At 37.5% G+C, this 23,149-nt stretch overlaps 1 protein-coding gene across 7 annotated transcripts in view; it reads right to left on the bottom strand.

Annotated features, from left to right (window-relative positions):
• Positions 1 to 23,149, bottom strand: part of EndoA (endophilin-A) — a 138,622-nt gene that overhangs the window by 13,575 nt on the left and 101,898 nt on the right. For 3 of the 7 annotated variants that reach the window (XM_065221925.1, XM_065221926.1, XM_065221924.1), the window contains 2 exons: positions 20,248 to 20,882; positions 10,619 to 10,743 (listed from right to left, as the gene is read on the bottom strand). In XM_065221925.1, the coding sequence (XP_065077997.1) occupies positions 10,619 to 10,743; positions 20,248 to 20,882 (760 nt within the window). Of the gene's footprint in view, positions 1 to 10,618; positions 10,744 to 11,571; positions 11,665 to 20,247; positions 20,883 to 23,149 lie in introns of all 7 variants that reach the window. The other 4 variants (XM_065221929.1, XM_065221928.1, XM_065221927.1 and 1 more) reach the window with 3 other exon arrangements.

Here is a 23,149-nt window from a genome sequence, read left to right as displayed (position 1 = left end):
CACAATGTGCTGCGTGACTTACCCCTTGGGTATTTGACACTTTTTCTGAAACCCTATGGCCGCCATATCGGAGTCCATCATAGCATCGAATATCGATTTTCGGCAACCACGCGTTGTCACCGTTCCGAAAATACCCATATCTTAGGGTATTTAACACGTTTATGAAACTTGATCACCACCATCTTGGATTCCAAAATGACGTCGAATATCGATTGCCGGCATCCCCGTTCCGAAAATACCCATATTGTAGGATAGTTGACACTTTCTGAATCCTAATGGCCGCCATATTGGATTCCAACATAGCGTCGGATATCGATTTTTGGCATCCACGCGTTGTTCCCGTTCCGAAAATAACCATATCTTAGGGTATTTGACACTTCATAAAACCAATAACCACTATCTTGAATTCCAAAATGGCCTAGGACATCGTTTTTCGTTCCGAAAATACCATATTGTAGGGTATTATTTTGACACTTTTTCTGAAACCCGATGGCCGCCATTTTGGATTCCAAAATAACGTAGAATATCTATTTTCGGCATTCGGTATTTGGAACTTTCCTTGACCCCGATGGCTGCCATCTTGGACTCCACAATGGCCTCGTTAATTTTAATTTAATTAATATATAATTACTACATATAATCCGGATGCCATCTCTATCGACAACCGATATTGTGCGAATACTGTCCGGATACTACCCAGACAACCAGAATGCACTTATATTCAAAGTTGTTTTCGTGATATATAAACACATATACAAACAAACAATTCGTATAGAATGCATATAAATGGCTTATACGTACAAAAGTGGAGGCCATATACGTGCATATTTTAATTTAATTTTAAACGAGTTGATTTAACATTATATACAATTTAATCTGTAATAACAAATACATTTTGAAAAGTCTTACGATGTAATCCGATTTAATTTGTGATACAGTATGACGGAAAAATGAGTCATCGCATATGGGTCGGAAATTTGCATTCTATACGATTTAACTTAGACATAATGCGAGGTACGCCATTTTTAAATACGATATTGACTTAAACTGTAGCAATTTACGATACTGTCTGTACATTGTAATACGACTTCTGGTTGTCTGGGTATATTTTGATGCCTGCGTCGTCAGGTCGTGAAAAGTCGAATGAGCCCCGAATTAAAGTGAAAGTGGAAAAAAACGAAGGAAGCTGTTTTCGAGTCATTCATTGCGTCAATTGAAACAAGTCTTTACTTCAAATGAAATGAACTGAAGCACTTGACGAACGAAACAAGTGATAGTCCAGTCATGTTTGAAAAGAGGAATGTTCATCGTGACTCGATAACAAGAAACACGACGACTTACACGAAAATGATATTGCTCGAAATGAAGCGATTCTGCGGAGGGTTCATTTTCTTTTCTTTGTTTCGAAAATGCAGAACCCTGCTTCTAAGCCCCTTAATTCAGTCGTCGTCATAGCACTTGCTGGTCGCAATTCTGCTGTTCGACATTTTTGAAGGACCACCAAAAAACATGAACATTTTTCCAGGGATTCATAAAGGTCCAATTATCGGCGCCGGTGGTGTAGTGGTAAGCGTGATTACCTCTCACCCCAACAGGCCTGGGTTCAATCCCAGTCGGCGCCGCCGGGATGTTCTGAGGCATAACATCTCTGATCACGCCTTCCTTCGGATGGGAAGTAAAGCCGTTGGTCCCCGGTTCATGAGTTGATGGGTCGATAGGTAGGGTCCAGGTGTGGGAGCTGCCTTCCTGGCACGTCGGTAGCATTGGTGCTCAGCACGGAAAACAAGATCGACGGAAAAAACAAACCAAAGGAAAAAAAAAAAAAAAAAAATAAAGGTCCAATTATTCGATTAACGATTATTCGTAAAGATTTTTCCAGCTATTCGATTAAATATTTAACGATTTTTCAATTAGTCGAACGCGTAACCGACATCCCTTCTTATTTCTACTCGTTTGATTTAGCGCTGTAGAGAAAATAAATAAAATAACATATGAAACAGGATCATAAGTTAGCCGTAAAAGTGTTCAGCGCCTTTCTGCTAAAGGTTAAGATTTACCAACTTGTTGAGAGAAGGAGCGTAACGAGAAAAACTAAAAAGAGGAGGAGCTTTAGCTGGGTAGACACTTATATTCTGCGGCCTTCCAACCTGTCGCAGACACCAGTTCAACCCCTGTCCAGCAGCAGACGGGCCGATACTCTTGCGTGCCCAATCTTGAGTGCCCAATCATTGAACCGATTTGCTGATCCAGCTGCCTACACGTCATCATCTTCTTCCAAAGGCTTCAAGCCCTTTTCAGGGCCACCAAGATTTTCCAAGAGTTAAATTTCTGAACATATCCCAATATTCATATCAAAAGGTTCTTTTCAGGGCAATCATAGTCATACTAAAGAGTATAAACAGAGAGAACCCCGCTCAAATTCCTATTCCTACAGTTGCCTCTATCTCTTACTCTGACAAACTCCCCTGGCTCCAAGAGAGGCCGCCAGTATTAATTACCCATTCGGCCTAACGAACGATTTTTTATACCGTAAAGTGCCATAATTCTACACACCTAAGGCTTAATTCCAGGCAGTTTTGAAAATTTATAAAATTATTACAAATTGTATATAATTTGAAATTGAATTCGACTACAATGTGCAGTCTTCATCAGTGTCATTCCCACTAAAGACTTATCAAAAACCTAACCCCCTTAAGTACTCATCCCCTAGGTAAAATTGTCAAGATCACAGGTACAAAAATGTAACTACAATGTGTAGAATCGGAACCTACCTAACTAATAATAACCAAAGGTTTTAGTAAAGTAAAGGCGAAAAATCTATTCAAATCTCTAATAAGGAAAAAATTCCAAAGGCTTGGTAGCCATCATAATGAAGTCATGAAATTGGGGGTTTAAGCCTGCTACTAGGGTTCAGCAATGTTTAAAATTCAACATTTTTTGCTCTCCAACATTCGTTCCATATTGATCTCTGAAATGGTTAACGGAAATCCGCAAACATGAATCTGACAAAGATGCACGAGAATAGAACAACCAACGGGCCGGAGCGAAGACTTTTTGTAAACTCGTTGCGGATCGCAGAAAATGTTTCCAGGAGCCGGTTGCAGCCCGCGAGCAGTACATTGGGCAGGCCTGCTTTAAAGGTCATTCGTGACTGCTGTTGAACTTCGGCCTAAGCGTTCTTCGGCCTAACGTACATACATGTTTAAGTTAAATCGTATGAATGCAAATTTCCGACAATTTGTTATTAAAGATTAAATCGTATATAATGTTATATCACAAAAACAACTTTGAATACATGTGCATTCTGTATGTCTGGGAAGAGATTTTAGCACTTAATTGTGATACGTCAAAACTGGTCCCTAGTGGGAATGACACTGAAGAAGCCGATTCATTTTTGAACAATGAATTTGGCAAGATCGGACGATATTTATGTAGGGGAAATAACGGCTTCGGCATGACAGACTATTTTCGGCAACCCAAATTGAAACACTATTTTCACTGGATTTTCTTACGAAAACACTTCGCTGAATGCATGCAAACGATTCTTTATGCTTTCAGCTTCAATTTGACTATATTTTTACCACTGAGAAAAAGCAATCTAGCAAGGTTTTCTTGAAATGAAACGCACGCACTACAAATTGTAGCTGATTTCGAGTTGCCGATAATAGAACAGCAGATTTACATGCAGTTCAAATGGAACGGTTGCCGAAGAAAAACTGGTTGCCGACAATACTCGCTCTCACTAGAGAAGATTGGAGCTTTGTAAAAGCGTTTCAAAACAGTTTTTGACAATTCTTTCGACTGAAATTGTTAGAGCAGCTGGCAGCAAAAGATTGTAAACAAACCAATACTGCATATGTGTGCGTTCCATAGAGAAAAAGGCTATAGAAAGAAGGTCGCTGCTTAGGTTGCCGAGAATACGTAAATTCCCCTATTCCTTTTTAATCTTAAGTGATGCTTTATTTTTAGTGCGCTTAGCAAGCGTCAAAGGCAAATGGCACAAGTATTGGTGCTAAATGGCTTTTATTGTACTTTTAATAAGGATTTCAAATGGTTCTCAATGCATTCGTCATATAACCTTTTTGCTGCAAGTCACTCTTGAAATGTCTCGATAATGCACTCTTTAGAACCTTCTTCAGGGTGGACCAAGACAGATTCTAGTCTTAATGAGGTTTTGGTGGATGTAATAAAGGCAAAGCTATCTTGACTAGGGTTTTATGAATGTTGTTTTATAGAAGCCTTTTAGTACTTCATAAAACGTTAAATGATACTTGGTCTGTACCTATGTAAAATAAATATAATGAATCGATTGGTCCTATCTTGTGCAGATATCAGGAAGGCGTCCATTTTGCCCGATTATCCCCGATACACATGATAGTAGCTAATAAAACAGTAACTAAACTGATTTGGTGCCTAAGAAATGAACTCAAATAGTATCAATCATTGTGAAACTATCAGGGGAACAATTGATCAATTTATTAATTTATCGATTTATCAGTTTTGCAATTTATCATTTTATCAATATATTAATTTATCGATTTATCAATTTATCAATCTATCAATTAACCAATTTATCAGTTTATGAATTAACAATTTAACAATGTATCAATTTATTAATTTATCAACTTACCAGTTTACCAATTTACGAATCAATCCATTTTTCAATTTATCAATTCTTCAATTTATCAATTTATCAATTTATCAATTTATCAATTTATAAGTGTATCATTTTCGCAATTTATTATTTTTTCAATTGATCAATTTATAAATTCACCAATTGATCAATTTATCAATTTATCAAAATTGTCAGACAATCAATTCATTCAATTTATGAATTTATCAATTAATCAATTTATCAAATTAGCAGTTTAGCGATTTATCGAATTAATTAATCAATTAATCAAATAGCCACTTTATCGAATTATCAATTTATCAATTTATGAATGCATCAATTTGCAAATTTATCCATTTATCCATTTATTTCATTATCAATTCTTCAATTGATCAATTTATCAACTTATCAATTCATGGATTTATCAAACTAAAAATTTATTAGTATATCAATATACATATTGGTCAATTTATCAATTTATTAATTTATTAGCGTATCATTTTATCAATTTATTAAATTTCTAATTTATCAATTTAGCAATCGATCAATTTATCAATTATAATTAATTATTTTTTAACCAATCAATTTATCAATTTATCAATTTATCAAATTATCAATTAATCAATTTATCAATGTATCATTTTACAAACTGATCAATTTATCAATTTATCAATTCATGAATTTACCAATGCATTAATTTATAAATTTACCAATTTAAAAAATTGTATATGTATCAAGTTGTCCGTTATTGAATTTATCAAATGTCAATAAATCAATTAATCGATTTATAAAATAATCATTTTATCATTTTACCAATTGATCAATTTATAAATTTCTCAATTTATGAATGAATTAATTTGTCAATTTACACATTTGCAAAAGTATCAATGGATCAATTCATCAATTAATAAATTAATTAATTTAACGATTGATCAATTTATGAATTAAACAATTGATCAATTTATCAATTAAAAAAAGTATCCATTTTTAAATTTATCGAATTATCATTTTATCATTTTTTTTTCTATTTTTCAATTTATCATTTTATCAATGTATCAATTAATTTACTTATGAATTTATCAATTTATCTTTGTATCAAGTTCAATTGATTAAATCATCAATTTATCAAATTATAATTTTATCAATTTATTAATTTATCAACTTTTCAATTAAACAATTTATAAATTTTTCATTCGATCAATTAATTAATTCATCAATTAATGAATTTATCAATTTATCATTTTTTGAATTCTTCAATTAATCAATAGATCAATTATTCAATGAATAAATTTATCAATAAATAAATAAACAAATAAATTAATAAATCAAATAAAAAATAAAAATAATAAATTATAAATAAATAAATAATAATTGAACAATCAATCAATTTTTCAATTTATCAATTCTTAAATTAATCAATTTATAAATATATCAATTTATCAATTTATAAGTGGATCATTTTATCAATTTATGCATTTTTCAATTAATAAATTTATAAATTCACCAATTGATCAATTTATCAATTTATCAAAATTGTCAAACAATCAATTCATTCAATTTAACAAATAATCAATTTATCAAATTAGCAATTTAGCGATTTACCGATGTACCAAGTTATTAATTAATCAATTTATTAAATAGTCACTTCATCAAAGTATCAATTAATCAATTTATCCAACTTATCCATTTGCCAATTTATCAATTTATCAATTTTAAAATTAATCAATTTATTTATCAATCATTTATCAATTTATCAACTAATCAATTCATGGATTTATCAAACATACAATTTATTAGTATATCAATATGCCAATTGATCAATTAATCAATTTATTAATTTATAAGCGTATCGTTTTATCAATTTATTAAATTTCCACAATATCAATTTATCAATTTACCAATTTGACAGTGCATCAATTTATCAATTAATCAATTTATCAATTTATTAGTTTATCAATTTATCAATTTATAAATTGATCAATTTATAAATTTATCAATTTATCAATTTATTATTTTAAAAACTGATACACTCAATTTATCAATTCATTAATTTATCAATGCATTAATTTATCAATTTACTAATTTATCAATTTGTCAATTTATTAATTTATCACTTAATCAATTTATGAATTTTTCAATTCCTCTATGTATCAAGTTGTCCGTTATTGACTTTATCAAATTGTCAATAATCGATAGCCAATTTATCAATTTACCAATTGATCAATTTATAAATTTCTCAATTTATGAATAAATTAATTTGTCAAGAAGGCAGCTCCCACACCTGGACCCTACCTATCGACCCATCAACTCATGAACCGGGAACCAATGGCTTTACTTCCCATCCGAAGGAAGGCGTGATCAGAGATGTTATGCCTCAGAACATCCCGGCGGCGCCGACTGGGATTGAACCCAGGCCTGCTGGGGTGAGAGGTAATCACGCTTACCACTACACTAATTTATTTATGTATTTATTTATTTAATATTTACAGTGTCTGACAAAACAATAAGACTACCAGCAGATGGAAACTTGCCAGAAGCACACTAACTGCCAATTCGAATTAAATTCATACGACACTTAGCGGCGAGCATCTCTATTAACTTGACGTGTGATTGCGCTGCCGCATGGCAAATAAACAATCGAACTGTATACGCCAGCGTTGTCAGATATACCGATTTATCGGTATTTATACCGATTTCAGAACTAGATACCGATATACAGAGAAGGTTCCTCAGAATACCGATTTTTGAGATCTTATACCGATTTTTTAACTAACCAAAATGATTATTGCCTGCCCGCGCTCGAATTTTGGAGAAAATTATTATGAGAGACTTGTATCTTATTGAATATCTCAAATTTTTTGAGCCATTAAAATTCTAAAAAAAAATATCCTCAAAAATGTCTTATGGATACTCTGTCGATTAATGTTTCAATTTCCTCACCGTTTTTGACTACCCATGAATCGATAAACAGTCGATGGCTCTTTCTGTTGATTCCGGGGGAATCGGGAAATACTTTTTAAACATTATTTAATTTCCTGAATTTTCTTCCAATTTTCCCCTGGAATTTTCTTCCACCTTACATCGTAAATTATTTTTCGATTCCTCTCGGAAACTTATTTCGCCTTCCCTTGGAAGATTCTTCAGTCTTCGTTCGAATGATTCTTCCATCTTCTCCCGCCAGATTTTTTCAACTTTCCCGGAACTACAGGGATGCTTCCAGATTTTGATTGCGGATCCACACTAGCTGCAGGAACTTTTAAGAAGTTCTGAAACTTCAGAAAAGTTCAGACTTTTAAGTAATTTTCAATAACTTCTGTTAAAATTCGCGAACTCTAGTGCACTTAAGGAAATATCATAAATATTTTGGATACTTCCACAAGTCCAAAGAACTCCCGGAAAATTTAATGGTTTTTCAGGACAGTTTAGTTTCAGGAGAATTGAGAGAACTTTAGGAAGCTCCGAGAACATCAGGACAGATCAATAAACTTCAAGGAAATCGCTGAAATTTTAAAGAAATTCCGAGAAACTCAGGCGATTTCCAAAAACTTCAGCAATGTTCAGAGGGGCTCTTGCAAATTTTAGAAATGTAAGCACATTGTGAGAACATTTTATGGGAAGTTCCGTGCTTATTAATGACAGTGTTGAAAACTTTTAAAAATAAGAAAAATCGGAAAGAGAAGAGAGAACTTCAATGCTGATGTTACAATAGAAAGAAAGAAAATGGTGAGAGTGCTTAAGAAATTTCGTAATCTTCAAGAAAGTCTAGAGACCTCATTACAATCAGGAAAGTTTCAAGTATTTCAAAGATGATCAGAGTACTCAAAAACAGCCCTATCAACTTAAGGAAAATTACAAGAACTTTTAAGGAATTCCGAGGAAATACGGAATATTCCTAAGTACATTTCAGGAATGTTTCAATAACTTCAGGGACATTGCGGGGTCTTCAGGGATGTTTTATGACCATTTGGAAAATTTTCTGGATCATTATAACATCCCCCAGGAGCTCTTTCTTCCGGAATTATGTCCTTGTTTCTTTCAACTGTTCCGTAAACGCTCTGGCTTCCGACTTTCTCAAGAATATTTTTTTTTTTTCAATCTCTAGGAAGTTTCTGCCAGCGTCTCCAGGAAATTTATTTTGTCTTCTCCAGCAAATTCAATTAAACTTTCCTCAGAAATTTCTTTTGTCTAGTTCTGGAATTTTGTCCAGTTGTTTTTTTTTTACTTCTATTGGAAGGTTTTTCCGAGCCTCTTCTGGCTTCCCCTGGAAATGGCTACTTCTGGAATTTACTTCCGATTTCCGAAACTTATCTGCCTTCCTCTTTGAATGTGAAATCCGATATTTTCTGAAAGTTTCTTTAAATTTTCGCCAGAAGTTTCTCAATTTATGTCTTGGAAGTTCCGCGGATGTTTTTCCGACTTCTCTCAGAACTTTCCTCAACTTTCCTCCAGGAAACTGAACTTTCTTCTTTCTCTGGATGTTGTTTTCAGCTTCCTCCAGAAGCTAATTCAAACATTCCCCGGAGTTTTGTTTCGGAATTTTCCGATCATAATCCAAATCCGCTTTCAAAAACGGCAAAAGTATAAAATTAATTAAAAAAGTAAATACCGACAAATACCGATTTTTTTAAACCTTCTTTAAAACATTTTGGCAACGCTGGTATAGGCATCGAAAAGCTGCGTTGAGTGCGAAATCCGTGCGACATAAGTATTAGACCACTTTAATATTCTGACTGATTGTGCAACAAATATCGCTGAATTCTTGAGGTAGGTCGCTTGGTAATTTGAAATAATGTCACTTTATCACAATCGACACAAAATTTGAAGTTTTCTATCATTTGTTTTTATTTTTGAGCAGTTCCAAAATATATAAGAAATCGACTAAAACAACATGGGCCGGAACTATCACTGCACAAATCAGCAGCAAAACTGGATTAACAGCAAGCACAGGCAGGGAAAATCCAACGAGAGATTGCCGGAATGCTGAGGTAATATTTGTGTACAATGCCATTGATTCGCCATAAAGTGCGAATGGCATCTGGACGACCCTGGAAGACTACAGATAAAGATGATGGTCACATCAAACGGCTTTGGCAAACCCAGAGAAGAGCTCCAATCGATTCTAAATCAGGTCCTAATCATCATTCGAAAATTTGAACTCATTTGGTTGCGATCTCATACTGCACTGGCCCGTGTAATTTTGCAATCTGCTCTTATATGAAATTTGATCAACTATAACTTTGCCGAAGATCACGTTCTGATTGAACTTCAAGATAATTAGTTATTAATTGATATCGAAACCGATAACTTTCAGGGTAATACTGCATCTTGCACTGAGACATAATAACCTGGATTTATCTGATTTATTCTTCGCACCAAGTACACCAATGTTGCCTGCTGAGCAGGTGGTGTTCAATTAAAAAGTGTTCTTCAGCAAAGTTGTAACTGTCCTATAAGTACAGATAGCAAGTTTATCCATAAATCAATATGACGCAAATCTAGTACGAGGAGAACAAAAAGTTCACTTTTTGCATAATAATTCCCAACGCAGTATGAGGCAACCAAATGAGCTTAAATTTTGGGAGAATGATCAGTATCTAATTTGGAATCGATTGAGCTTGGTGGATCAACATCGATATTTTGAACCACCCTAATATAGATGGATCAACAAGCAACGTTCCTCATAGGTGGGCAGTCTAAAAGGATCATTTTAGGGTTATCCTCGAAGTGCGTAGCGAATGAATCTACGTTGAACTGACTAGGTTCGCTAGGCTTCATTTTGATAGAATGGGTTCTAAACAGCAGCACCATACTGTAAAGTAGAGTGTGTTTGAAAAATCCCAAAAAAACTGCCAACATAATTATTCGGTGACCGCAAATACGACATTGGAAAATCCTGACATGTTCTGAATGCATCCGGAGAAGCGACCGACTCAGATAACTAAAACTTATTAGAAAAATTACTCGATAAAGAAACGGTGAAGGTTCATGGTGTCGGGGATAGCTTACCTTGAAACCCAGTTCACCCGGGTTTTCTGGATCGAAATCGTACAGTGCCGTACAGCATGGCTGCGTTGGTTTGGCTGGCATCGGTGTCCTCGCAGGCGAGCGCATCGGCGATGGCAATGGTGAAGCTACACAAAACGAGAAACAGAAAAGAAAATGTTAATCAAGTTGCTAAATTAAAAACAATGCAATCTCAACTTGCACTAATATCACTCGTAATCGTAAGATCTAGTCTCTATTGGCTACGTTTACACTTTCTAAATACTGCTTGGGACACGTTTCTACTGTCAACTACGTCACTTTCTGATTTCATATTCTAACGGGGTTAAACCAAACTATTCCTGTATGGATGTAGGAATGTGTTACACAGAATGAAGACGACACACAAACGACAATGGAAACGGAATACTATAGAAACATAAGGTAAAGCCACAAAATATGGAATGGTGCAGAAACACATCAAACCTAAATGAAAAATGTCGTCACAAAAAATTAGAACTGATGGCAACATGCGGGAGGAAAGTTCAGATAATAGACAGCAGCTATGGTAAATTTTATGGTACCACTACGTAGTTTAGACATGGCAGCTGGAACTATCAAGTAAGTGGGTTACTGTCATTGATTATTACCAAACAGAACATGGTTTGTACAAAATTAATCAAATTCATTATAACTTAGGCATGCAATTCAATTTGAGAAATTAATCCTATAGCAAGATCGATTCAAACCAAACTAAAAATGGCTTGAGATCCAATTGAAGACCACACAAACTATGAGTTACAATTTGGGTGTTAGATAAAAGCAAACGAAATTTTGGTGAATATTCAAACTTCAATTTTCAATGATTGATAAAAATGCGTGTGTAGTTCGGAGACGGAAATCATAGCGCAAAAACGAAAAGTAAAACTCAGCTCGTACGAGAATGAATGACGAAATGGGCTTTGAATTTTGATTACCATTGGTGGAACGCGCCTGCGCTTGACCGTTACCCAAAAGTTCCAGATGAGTCGGTTTATTGACCGGTGAATTGAGACGTGATGATGAACCGCCTATGTAGGTCCAGAGAAATAAATAGAGAGAGAAAGAGAGATACAGAGATTGAGAGACGAAAGGACTCGTGAAACGGAAAACAAATAGTGGAAGAATAAGGGGGTTGTTTCGTTTTCTTTGGATATTGTTTGTGGGTGTTGAAGAATCGAAACTTTTTTTTTTCCGGAAGAAAATACTTTGAGTAGGAAAACACAAGGTCGACAAGGAAATTATATGAAACTTTCAAGAAGACAAACAATAAAAGAACATATTCATTCACACCGAAAGAAAAAAAAATACGTTTCGAAAGAGAGATTAGTCAAAGGTATGAATTCGAAAACATTGATTTTCTAACAAGTTGGTTGAAGATTGTTCGAAGATTCGATTCAAAACACTGACGATTGACATGAAGAAGGTGCGTATATCTTTTGGGGACAGACTGGCGATAAATCAAGAAGTTTGCAAAATTTGATTGAAATAAATTGAAACTAAAGTAAACTATGAATAAATATTTGGAAAACAAATGTTACACATGAACGAAAAATGCTATTTGAGGTGAAATAAGTTTATAAGAATACGTCTATCATGAATCTGTATTAATGGATTGAATATGGTAATATAGTTAGACAAATGTGGACAAAATTCCCATCACCATATGTACCACCAGCAATGAAGCTACTGCAATTTATCAATAAATTCTGATGATTCATGACTTTCCATGCTGCTGTAGGAGTAAAAAGTTAAGTTGTTACATTACATTACTCCACCTTCAATGTTTATCATGTGTGCGTTAGTGCATACAAGCCGGTGCTGAAACAGAAAACCTGAAAAAATGTCTGCCTACGCCAATATAATCTAATGAGTACTGCTCGATATGGATTAAACTACGGAAGGTTTTTCTTTCGCGAGCTTTGTGACATGCAATCATCTGATTTGGAAGCCTGACATTCTTTAAACCAACTTAGTACTCAGATGAGCTTTTTTAAGACTAACTTTACATGAAGCACCCAAGTACGGAATAAACGTTAAAACGCTGATCTAACGCTATATATTTGTATAAAATTCCTGGTTTCATTCATATCAAGCACTCTGCCCAAGTAACCATAGGCACGTTCTTTCATCTTTTTGACTATATATGTGCGTCATCAGAACTTACAAACACTGGTATATCAGCATTGTTCAGCTGTATATATCCAAAATGGCGAAATAACGGGCCTCTGGTTAATTGGGTGTGCCTACATAATCAAGAGTACATAAGGGAACTAGGGGCAAGAAAGGTCAGCGTAACGTTAGAGCGTTTATATATACCGTGAATATTTATAGGAGTTTGTGTACCGTAACGTTACTGTTATTTTATGTTTGTCATTTTTTTCATAAAATAATTCATCTGGAAGACTTGATAAGGTTGTACCGAACAACCATTTTATATCTTTTAGAGTACGGTAACTTTTGTTTTCAATAGGCGGCAAAAACACACATTTTGAAGCTGCAACGGTTGTACTTCCCTTAACAGATCGTTTCGCTGAGCTGTCTTTCCAGTTTCTCATCCGTTGCGAAGTTATGAATCCATTGGTAATAGAGAACTTTGAGAAGTTGCCCGACCGAAATCCGCAAACTCGATTCATGAATTTGTACTACGAATACATGACGCTGGAGGTTGGGCCGTCTTCGTTCAACTCCAATTGTGCAGGCTTCGAAGACTTCTACAGTTACTCTGTACATTTTGATTTGACTATGAAGCAAGAAATCCATGGAATACCAGATCCTCATCGTTCGATGGTTGTCCCCTCAATTTTCGCTATCAAGTACCGCCACGTCAGTCAAGAGAAGAGATTTTTCACAGATGGGTCAACCATAAATGCGTCCACTGGTTTGGAGTATTCAATGAATTTCATAGCGTCTCCTATAAACTTCAGAAACCCTGCTCAGTTTACGGTGCGGAGCTAGCAGCTGTATCTTTAGAGCAAATTGCCTAACTTCCCCTGACCATTACTTCATTTACACGGACAGTCTAAGCTAACTGGAGGCTATTCGTTCAATGAGGCCGATAAAGCACTCGACGTATTTTCTGTTTGGAATACGATCTACCCTGAGTGCTTTATCTAATTGCTCTTACACTATCGCCTTGGTTTGGGTCCCTTCTCATTGCTCTATTCCGGGTAACGAGAAAGCGGACTCGTTGGATAAGGTGGTCCATAGCGGAAGGCAACATTTTGGAGCGACAAATCGCCTTCAATGATTTTTTCTTCATTGCTCGTCAGCAAGTCCTCAGCAACTGGCAACAAAAGTGGAATGATGGTGATTTGGGAAGGTTCGTGATTTCGTAGACAAAAATCAACAAGCAAACTACTGCGGTTGATTTTGTAAGCTGTGATATCGCAGCTCGGAATATCAAGCTAACAAAACTCACCAACAGTAAATCTCACCAAACTGTAGTGAGATTGAGTTTAATGATTTTTGCTTTACTCCCGAATGCAACCGAAATATCCATAACGGCTTGCAGCAGTCCCTTCGCGTCTGCCATCGGTGAAGATAAAAAAGAGATAGCAACTCTCAGCTTGATTTTTGCACGTTTTGAATAGTCTCGCAATATCAAAGGAGCTTGTAAAATCAATATCAAGCATGATGTTTTGTTTCACTTTCACGCGTGATATTGGGAGCGCATGAGAGCGGAAAAATATCAATTGATTTCTGATTTTGCCAACTCTGCCCACAGGTGTCGAACAAACCATGGTTTAAAGGGTTGAACATTGGACTTATGCAAATTTTGACATTTTCGCTCCACAGCGAGGGGGGCGACATATCTAAATCTCAATTCTAGATGCTCAAAAAATCTCACACTAGCGAATCAATCTTCGAAAAATCATCTTTCATTTCTCGCATCTACTTGCATCGTGCTTCATCTTTTAGCAGGAAATTTTCAAAATCGACAAAAATCTTCCTTCTATCTACTCAGCATCTCAGCAACTGCATCGTAGATACAGTCGCCCCCCTCGCTCCACAGTGCTCATACGGTTCAAAATCGGGTCCTGACTAGCCTTCCAAAATTTGAACTCATTCGATAAGAAACTGATTTGGCACAAACCATTTGAAGTTTATACGGAAATTACTATGGGAAAACCAAATGTTTTGTTCATATCCATCTAATAATTTACCATATCGCTATGCTTTGAAAAAATTTTCTCAGTTACAACTTTGTCCAAAACAACTTTTCAATATAATGTAAGCATCAAAAGATATCAATAATTCAAGCCACTAATGTCTAATGATTATACTCAATCAACTTTTCAGCAGGCAACATTGGTGTTTCTGGCGCTTAGAATAGAGCACAAAAATCATGGCTACTATGTCACACTGTAAGATACAGTGTTGCTCACAATACAGCTGCTTGATCATGCCATAAGATTATCAATCTCTTAAACAACTAATAACTATTTTAATATTAACTTGTAGCAGAGAAAATTTTCCATAAGTATAGCTTATAGGTAAGAAGACAATGAACAAAAAGTTTGGATTTCCCATAATAATTTCAAATGGTTTGTGCCAAATCAGTTTCTTATCAAAGAAGTTCAAATGTTGGGAGACTAATAAGGACCCGATAAGGAACCGTTTGTGCACTGTGGAGCGAAAATGTCAAAATTTGCATCAGTCTATTGGGCATGGACCGTGACTTTAACCGCGTCATGAATAGGCTCATGAACAATCACTTTTCATTAGACTCGCATCTCTATCGGATTGGGCTCTCAAACAGCAATCAGACGGTGACGGTTACCACCACATCGAGCATGTTGTTTGGTCTTGTACTTTATACTGTGTTGCCATAACTGAGTTGTGTGAATCCCTTAGGACCCGATGAAAGCAACCTACTTCACCCGTTAGAGACGTTCTGGCTAGCCGCGATCTCGAATATATGAAGTAGATTTACAATTTTCTATTTAGCAGTTTTTTTTAATTGATGTGTCAGTCCTTTCATCGTTCTCCCAACATAGCACCTTTTTACCCTTCTTACAAAGAAGGGTATAGATATCACTTGAAAAACCGACTATCGATCCGAGGCCCGGAGGGCCGAGTGTCATATACCATTCGACTCAGCTCGACGAGATCGGAACATGTCTGTGTGTGTGTGTGTGTGTGTGTGTGTGTATGTAACGAAATGAATGCGCTCACGTTTCTCAGCAACCGCTCAACCGATTTGGACAAACTCGGCGCCAAATGATAGGTCTTGGGGTCCCATTGAACGCTATTGAACGGTTTTGGAATCGGTGAACCGGTTCCGGAGATATGGTCGGAATAAGATCCGGTGAATATGGGCCTTCACGCTGGATTTAACGGAAAACGTATCAAAACCATCATGCGACACATCAAATTACTACAGAATTCAAAAATAAGATCAATGCAAGTCGTGTTAAGTGTCCCAGACCACATTGGACACACTTGGACATGTTCCGGGTACCCCGGGGAAGTTGCTTGAATATGAATTGAATTAAAACCCATTAAATCACATTAAAATACGATGATAAGGTGATTGGTAGCCTCACCAAATAGACTACACCCGGATATATTCCGGGTACCCCCAGGCAGTGGCGTAGCGTCACTGGATGACACGGGGGTGGGGGGCTTGGTCACTGATAATGACAATAAAATAAATAAACTTGAATAAGTAAGAAGGGTCTGATCACACCATAGGTGGATAAATTCGGGTTTTGTGTTTCGTTTCAGTCGTCTCATCAATTGTCCATTCAACTTTCAAGATTCAGAGCACTTTTCCGCACTGCTCTTCCACGTTCATTCACCAGTGCAACGGTGACGGAGTTGAAACGACAATTCACCCCCATGTATCTTATTCCAAGTCCACGTCCGACCTGTTAAAAAATTGTTTGCCTTAACCTCGAGTAAGCCGCAAGTATTCAGTCCCGATTATACAAAGTTTAGTCATAAGAAATATTGTTATACATTGAATTACGGCTCCGAAAAGCTAACGCAATTGAGCCTTTACAAATAAATTATATTGAAAAAAAACTACAAGGGACAGCCCTATTGGATTGTACGCAATGGTGACGTAGGACTACGTGGTCTTATATGATAAATCTTATTTGTTAACTGCAGCAGGAGCTTGTGTTTTGTGTAGGAATAGGAATTTCAGCAGGGTTCTTTCTGTTTATACTCTATTAGTATGATGCGCTTGACATAGATGACCCCCAGCGACTCACGAAGAACTACTGATTCCGATCAATAGCGGTGCGGCTTCTTCCTCCTTCCATGGATGCTCATGTGGGCTCTGTGTGAAAATGAAGTTCCCGAATAAGGCAATTCAACGAGAGCACTATCCGATTCCTGCGATTGAAACCTTCTTAAACAAACATCGTGGAGCAACATATTTTTCAAGGCTGGACATGACCTCGGCTTATTATCATATAGAGCTGCATCCGCATTCCCGTTCAATAACAACGTTCATGACACACCAAGGGTTGATGTATTTCAAGCGACTCATGTTCGGGATAAACTGCGCCCCGGAAATTTTTCAACGGGTGATGACGGAAATATTGGCTGGGATCGACGGAGTTGTAGTTTACATAGACGATGTTGTAATCGCCGGAAGCACGCGCAAGGAACACGACATCAGGTTGCAGTAAGTCCTGCCCGTCTTGGAAAGCAACAATGCAAAACTGAATGTGTAGAAGTGTGTATTTGGAGTGACAGAGTTGGAAATACTGGGCTTCAACGTGAGCACCCTGGGAATATGAGGCAATTCTGAACTTCCGAACGCCAGAAACAAAAGAGGAAGTTCGAAGCTTTTTAGGATTTGTGAACTTTGTAGGTCACTTCATTCCAGACCTGTCCACCCGTACCGAGCCACTTCGGAAGTTCATCCGCGGGGAAGCTGAAGCATTTGGACAAAGTCAGCAAGCTGCTTTTGATGATCTTCAACAGGAATGAACTACAAAAGTAAGGAAGTTGGGGGTTTTTTTTTGATCCCAAAGACACGACGGAACTTTATGTAGATGCCTCCCTAGTAGGCTTGGGAGCTATGCTAATCCAACGTGACGAGGCAGGGTGGCCCAGAATCATTAGCTTTGCCTCGAAAGGTCTGACAAATGCTGAATGAATGTATCCTCAGACGCAGAGCTGTAGTATGGGCGGTTGAAAAGTATTACTTGTACTTATTTGGACTTCGTTTTACGATCTTTACGGATCATAAAACGCTTGAATACATATTTGAAGGGAAGTACAGAGATGGAAGACGAGCTTGTTCACGAGCGCAGAGATGGGCTTTACGCCTTCAGCCCTACGACTTTCAAATTAAGTATATTCGGGGAATGACCAGTTATGGCTATATGTAGGTTCCTATTATGGCGTGTCCCAATTATGGCCTATGGGAATTCCATAGGTCATAACTGGAACACACCATAAGGTATGGCCATAACTGGTACACCTACCCTATTAGATGTGATATCTCGTTTGTGTACCAAGAAAGATGCACCGTTTGATGAACATACCCAACACTTTCTCTGTGCGGTAGGAGAATCGCCGGCGGCTATCACACTTGATGAGATCCGTAATGAGACCGTACGTGATTCGATGCTTACTGGAGTTATTGAAGCTGTGAAGTCACAGTATTGTAAATTAGGTAAAGAATTAGGATTGATTGATGGTGTCGTGGTACGTGAGGACAGGATTGTATTACCACTGAAGCTACGTTGTCGAGCGTTAGAGATTGCACACCGTGGACATCCCGGGATTGTAGCAATGCTTCGGAATTTACGATATTACGTATGGTGGCCATGCATGGATAGAGATGTCTGCAGTGCTGTGAAGGAATGTGTGGGATGTACCGCTGTTAGTAGCCTGTAGAACCCATGAGTCGCAAGACAATGCCGGAAAGGGCTTGGCAAGATATCGCCATTGACTTTCTGTCAGCCAAAGAGTTCGCTATGTTTTTAGTTGTAGTGGAGCTGAAATGAGGAGCACGACTGCGTGCAAGACAATGGAAGCGCTGGAGCGGATTTTCAAAGACCACATATATCCCGAGACGATTCGGTCGGACAATGGTCCACCGTTCTCCAGCGAAGAGTTTTTTTTCTCTGTTTTGTGTCAGCAGGAAGATGGTGAAAACCACACCACACCACGGGATTTTGAAGACGCTACGGATTTCAAAAGCTCTTAAAAAAGATTGGAGGAAGAATCTCTAGGAATACATACACATGTATAATACCAACCCCCCCCCCCCCCTTAGAAAGCCCACTGGAGCTGCTTACATGGACGCCAGTTTAAGGACCTGTTGCCATCACTGCGGACAGATCCACATTGGAGACGAGATGAACACATTCGGAACAAAGACGCGCTGAAAAAATGCAAGGCAAACTTTACGCAGATCATCGTAGACATGCTAAAGAGTCTGATATAACTACCGGTGACATAGTGATGACAAAGAGTTATGAATCTGGCAAGCTCGAACCAACCTTCAAAATGGAGAAGTTTACTGTCCTTGAGCGAGCCGGTAATGATACAATCATTGTTAACGAAGGCGGAGTGAAATATCGGCGCCCAGTTGCTCACTTGAAAAAGTGGCCATCTACAGCATCATCTTCCACCACCTCTGATTATTCTACAGGTCTCCAGCAACCCTCAAAACAGGAATCCTCGGAACAAGGAATCTCGCAGACGCCACCACACATGTCCACGGAAGAGAACCTAACAAGTGCAAAGGAGGATGCAGTTGACCTCGAGAAATTTTCCCTGCCACGGAAACGAATGAAGCAGCCAGATGACGATTCGGTGTCCGGGGAGAGTCGTCAGAATGGAAAAAGTGCCTAAACGATATAGGGGCAATGCAGGTAATATCGACCTAAGTGTCCCTAATTTGGGCTCATACATAAATTCAGCAATCGACTAAATTTTCAATAGCAACCAAAAATATCCATTAGTAACGTCCCAATAACGCGTTCATCTAGATAGAATTGATAAATAGCAGATTTTTAGCGATGGGCCCAATCTTAGATGCATAGGCCAACACATCTGCGGTTTTGGATGGAAGTTTTTCGCCTATAGGAATCATGTCCACTCACAAACTATTTGAGATACTGTACACAAAGATTGATCATGTAAGTATTAGAACATGAGTTCCACCTACCTCCCGGTGTGAATACGTGCTGTTATTACTCTACCAACATGCGCTATGGTTCGCTTCCTCACTTGTCTCAGCAGGTTCCTAATGTACAAAATAATCCTTTCTCTTCCAAGCTCAAGTCGCGTATGTTGTTGGAAGGAGCTAGGTTACATATCGTTACAAGTCTAAGTAAATCCACCACCACCATCACCACAATTACAAGCGGAAGCTCATTGCCTAATCAAACAAAACAAATGATATCGCGAAACGTAAAACGATTTCCCTGGATACGTATCCTAAAATAACTTAAGAATAAAGTCGTCGTTTCGCGGTTGATTCAGTAACAACCCAGCATCATGCATTTTACGTAACAAATTGCATCTTTGGTGGTACTAGAATAATGCTGCGCTGTTCCATCCTCAATTTAACCGTATAGAATAAAAATAAACATAATTTGTACAAAACATAAAATAAAAGAAAGTAAAACATAAATCACCTGACCAGGGATCATTGAAGTTGTTGTTAGCGAATTTTGACCCGGACTTGCTAGTGGAGAAAGTGGTAGTAGTAGTGGAGCTAGTATTATACACACTGTTACTGCTGTTAAAATTGGATTTCCCATGGTTATTGTAATTTCTGCGCGCGGCAGAACCGGTGGTGGCCGAGGGCGCCACCGCCGCCGCCGCACCCGGTTGATCCCACGCATTCAACCAGCCGTCGACGGGGGATTGCGTATTAACCGATCCGTAGGGTGGTGGTTTCAAAAACGAATTACTATCATCGCGACTGTGGATACTGCCTCCTCCACCGCCACCACCGGTACTGCCACCCCCGCCGCTCCTCGTCGACATCGACGATAGGCTCTGCTGTGACCCGTACAGGTTGTTCCGGTTAAAATTACTATTATTGTTGTTGTTACTGCCACTTTTGTAGTTGTTGTTGTTGTGTTGTTGGGTGGACAAATTTTGCTGAGAACTGTACATGTGATGATGGGAATTTTTTACTCTATTGGGATTAAGGAAATGTGGCCCACCATTCATTCCGTCCTGAGAACCGAGCGTTTCGATGTTTAGATCCGCTAGCGTCTTGGGGACGAATTCCGATTTTGGACGACAGGCGGCTTCCTCTCGTCTGAAATGGATTGAAATAGAGTCGTTAGGATGCGAAGTATGCTGGTTGGTTTAAAGTATAGGTAATTCAAAATAATGCAACCAAAGAAGAGGCACTTTGATTCAGAGACGAACCAGCCCAAGGCTGAAAGTCTCTTTAATAAAGAAAAAAAAAAAAGAGGCACTTTGAATGAGGGGGGCGGGGGGTGGACCTTTTCCCCACTCCCCTCAGAGCCTTGAGACAAACGGAAAATTATCTTGCTTCTGATAGTCCATCCATTCGAGTTTTTTTTTCCACGAGGACGAATAATAGACCCTTACACGAAATCATCTGTCAAAAATCAACACTTATACCACAGACAGACATACAAATTAGTACCGTTGTACTCCTTTAATCTAGTACCTCAAAATGTACAATTTATGGTACTACCTTATAGCAGTACAACGGTAGTAGAACAGTGCACTTTGTATGTCTGTACAAGGTATTAGAGATAACTCGTACTCCAAAGGGTACGAAAACTGTACTCAGAGTTAATATATTTGCAGTTAGTAAATTTGAGTTACTCATATTTGCTTCAAAATAAAAAAAAGTAGTCTAATATTGTTCATCTAATAATGTTCAAACAATCGCCGTCGGACCGAATGCTTTGATTTCAAGATTAAGTTTCATCCAAGTTAGCTGGCTCTTGTCCAAGTCAGGGGATGCATTGGCCTCTTTTGTTTTCTAGGGATCGATGGCTAAAGTGTAATGTCTTTGAATTTTTTGGTGATGTGGTGGTGCTAGTGTTTCTATTCCTCAGCCATTTCTAGCTACCCGGGAATTTAAAAATTGCTGAAGATTCTTCCCGAGAATACTCGGTAATCGGGAAATATTTTTATCCAGTGACCACTTATAATTTTCAGTAGTTATATATATTTAAGTTTGAACTTTGCCAGGATTTCCCCGGAAGATTTTTCCGATATTGTTTGGAAGTTTTTTCCAACTTCCCCTTGAAGATTTCGACCAGCTTCTTCGGAAGGATTCTTATGATTTTTCTGGGAGGTTTCGTCCGAGTTTACATGGAAGTTCATTGCAACCAGTGGCGTCCCGTAACCTCACTTTTTACCTGTGCACCAACTTTCAAAACCAGATTTAATGCCATATTCATACTCGAATCGGTTGAAAAATACATTTAAGCTTCTAGTTTACTCGATATCTATCCATTGCAAGCAATATTTTGATAATTGTTTATGTTTTGATAGTTGGTGCACAGGTTGATTGAGGTTAAGGAAACGCCACTGATTCCAACATCTCCCGGAAGTTTTTAAACTTGCCCTGGAAGAATCTTCCACCTTCTCCATCAAATTTCGTCCATCGTTCAACGGAAGTTTCATCAACTTTCCGTTCCACCAGTCTCTTCCGATTACCCTCAGAAGTCCTACTGGCTACCGCTGGAAGAGGAAATTATTTCCAATTTCAAACGGACTTCCCACGGAAAACTTTTCTGAATTATTCTGTTAATTTGCATGTGTCTTCTGACTCCCAAAATTTCTTTCAACTTTTTCTGAAAGTCTCTTCTAACTTCACCCGGGAATTTCTCACAGATTGTCTCAGAAGCATCTACCGGTTTTGTTTGATAGATTCTACGCCAGGAAGCTTTCCTGTCTTAGCTTCACCAACTTTCTCCTGAAGTTTCTTCCAGCTTTCCTAACGATGGTGTATTCACTATCTACAGGTTGGGACGCTGGAGAAAATCAAATTAATTTGTAACATCCTTTGGAGTTATGAATTTTGGTTGGACCTATCCAAACATGAATCATGTTGGATCTATTTTTACCAGCGCTAATTTAGTCCAAGAAAGTCTAAGAAACTTTTCTAAAAGCTCATTACTATAAAGAAAAAGATTTGTTTTGATGATTAACATAATTTTGGATTTATTATGTTTTCAAAAATAGCTCACTTTGAACTAGTTTTCCCATCGGCTCACTTTAGAACGTCGACAAGAGGAATGTTTACTCACATTTTCAAAGTTTTTGTGCAGTATAATACTACTAAAATATGTAAACTTCATGCTAGCAGACTATTATTGCATTATTTTTATTGAAAAAATTGAATATTTGGCAAAATTCCTAATGAATATTTGTGTCATTGTTGGACCTAGCTATTTCCTGCATTGGTTTTTAAGCGTGCTTCGGTTTGTTTACAATTTCCTTCGCGCGTAGCAACATAATTTTCTGTTTACTTTCCTAGTCACAACTTTCTTAAGAGGAAGTAGATGAATTCTCGTGTGATTTGAAGCATCGCATAAT

This window comes from Ochlerotatus camptorhynchus, unplaced genomic scaffold (assembly GCF_037179485.1).
Source record: "Ochlerotatus camptorhynchus isolate MF236.1 unplaced genomic scaffold, CSIRO-AGI_Acam_v1.1 ptg000150l, whole genome shotgun sequence".
Lineage (NCBI taxonomy): Eukaryota > Metazoa > Arthropoda > Insecta > Diptera > Culicidae > Ochlerotatus > Ochlerotatus camptorhynchus.
The sequence above is the reverse complement of the archived record's forward strand: the minus strand, read 5'-3'. Positions and strand labels throughout refer to the sequence as shown.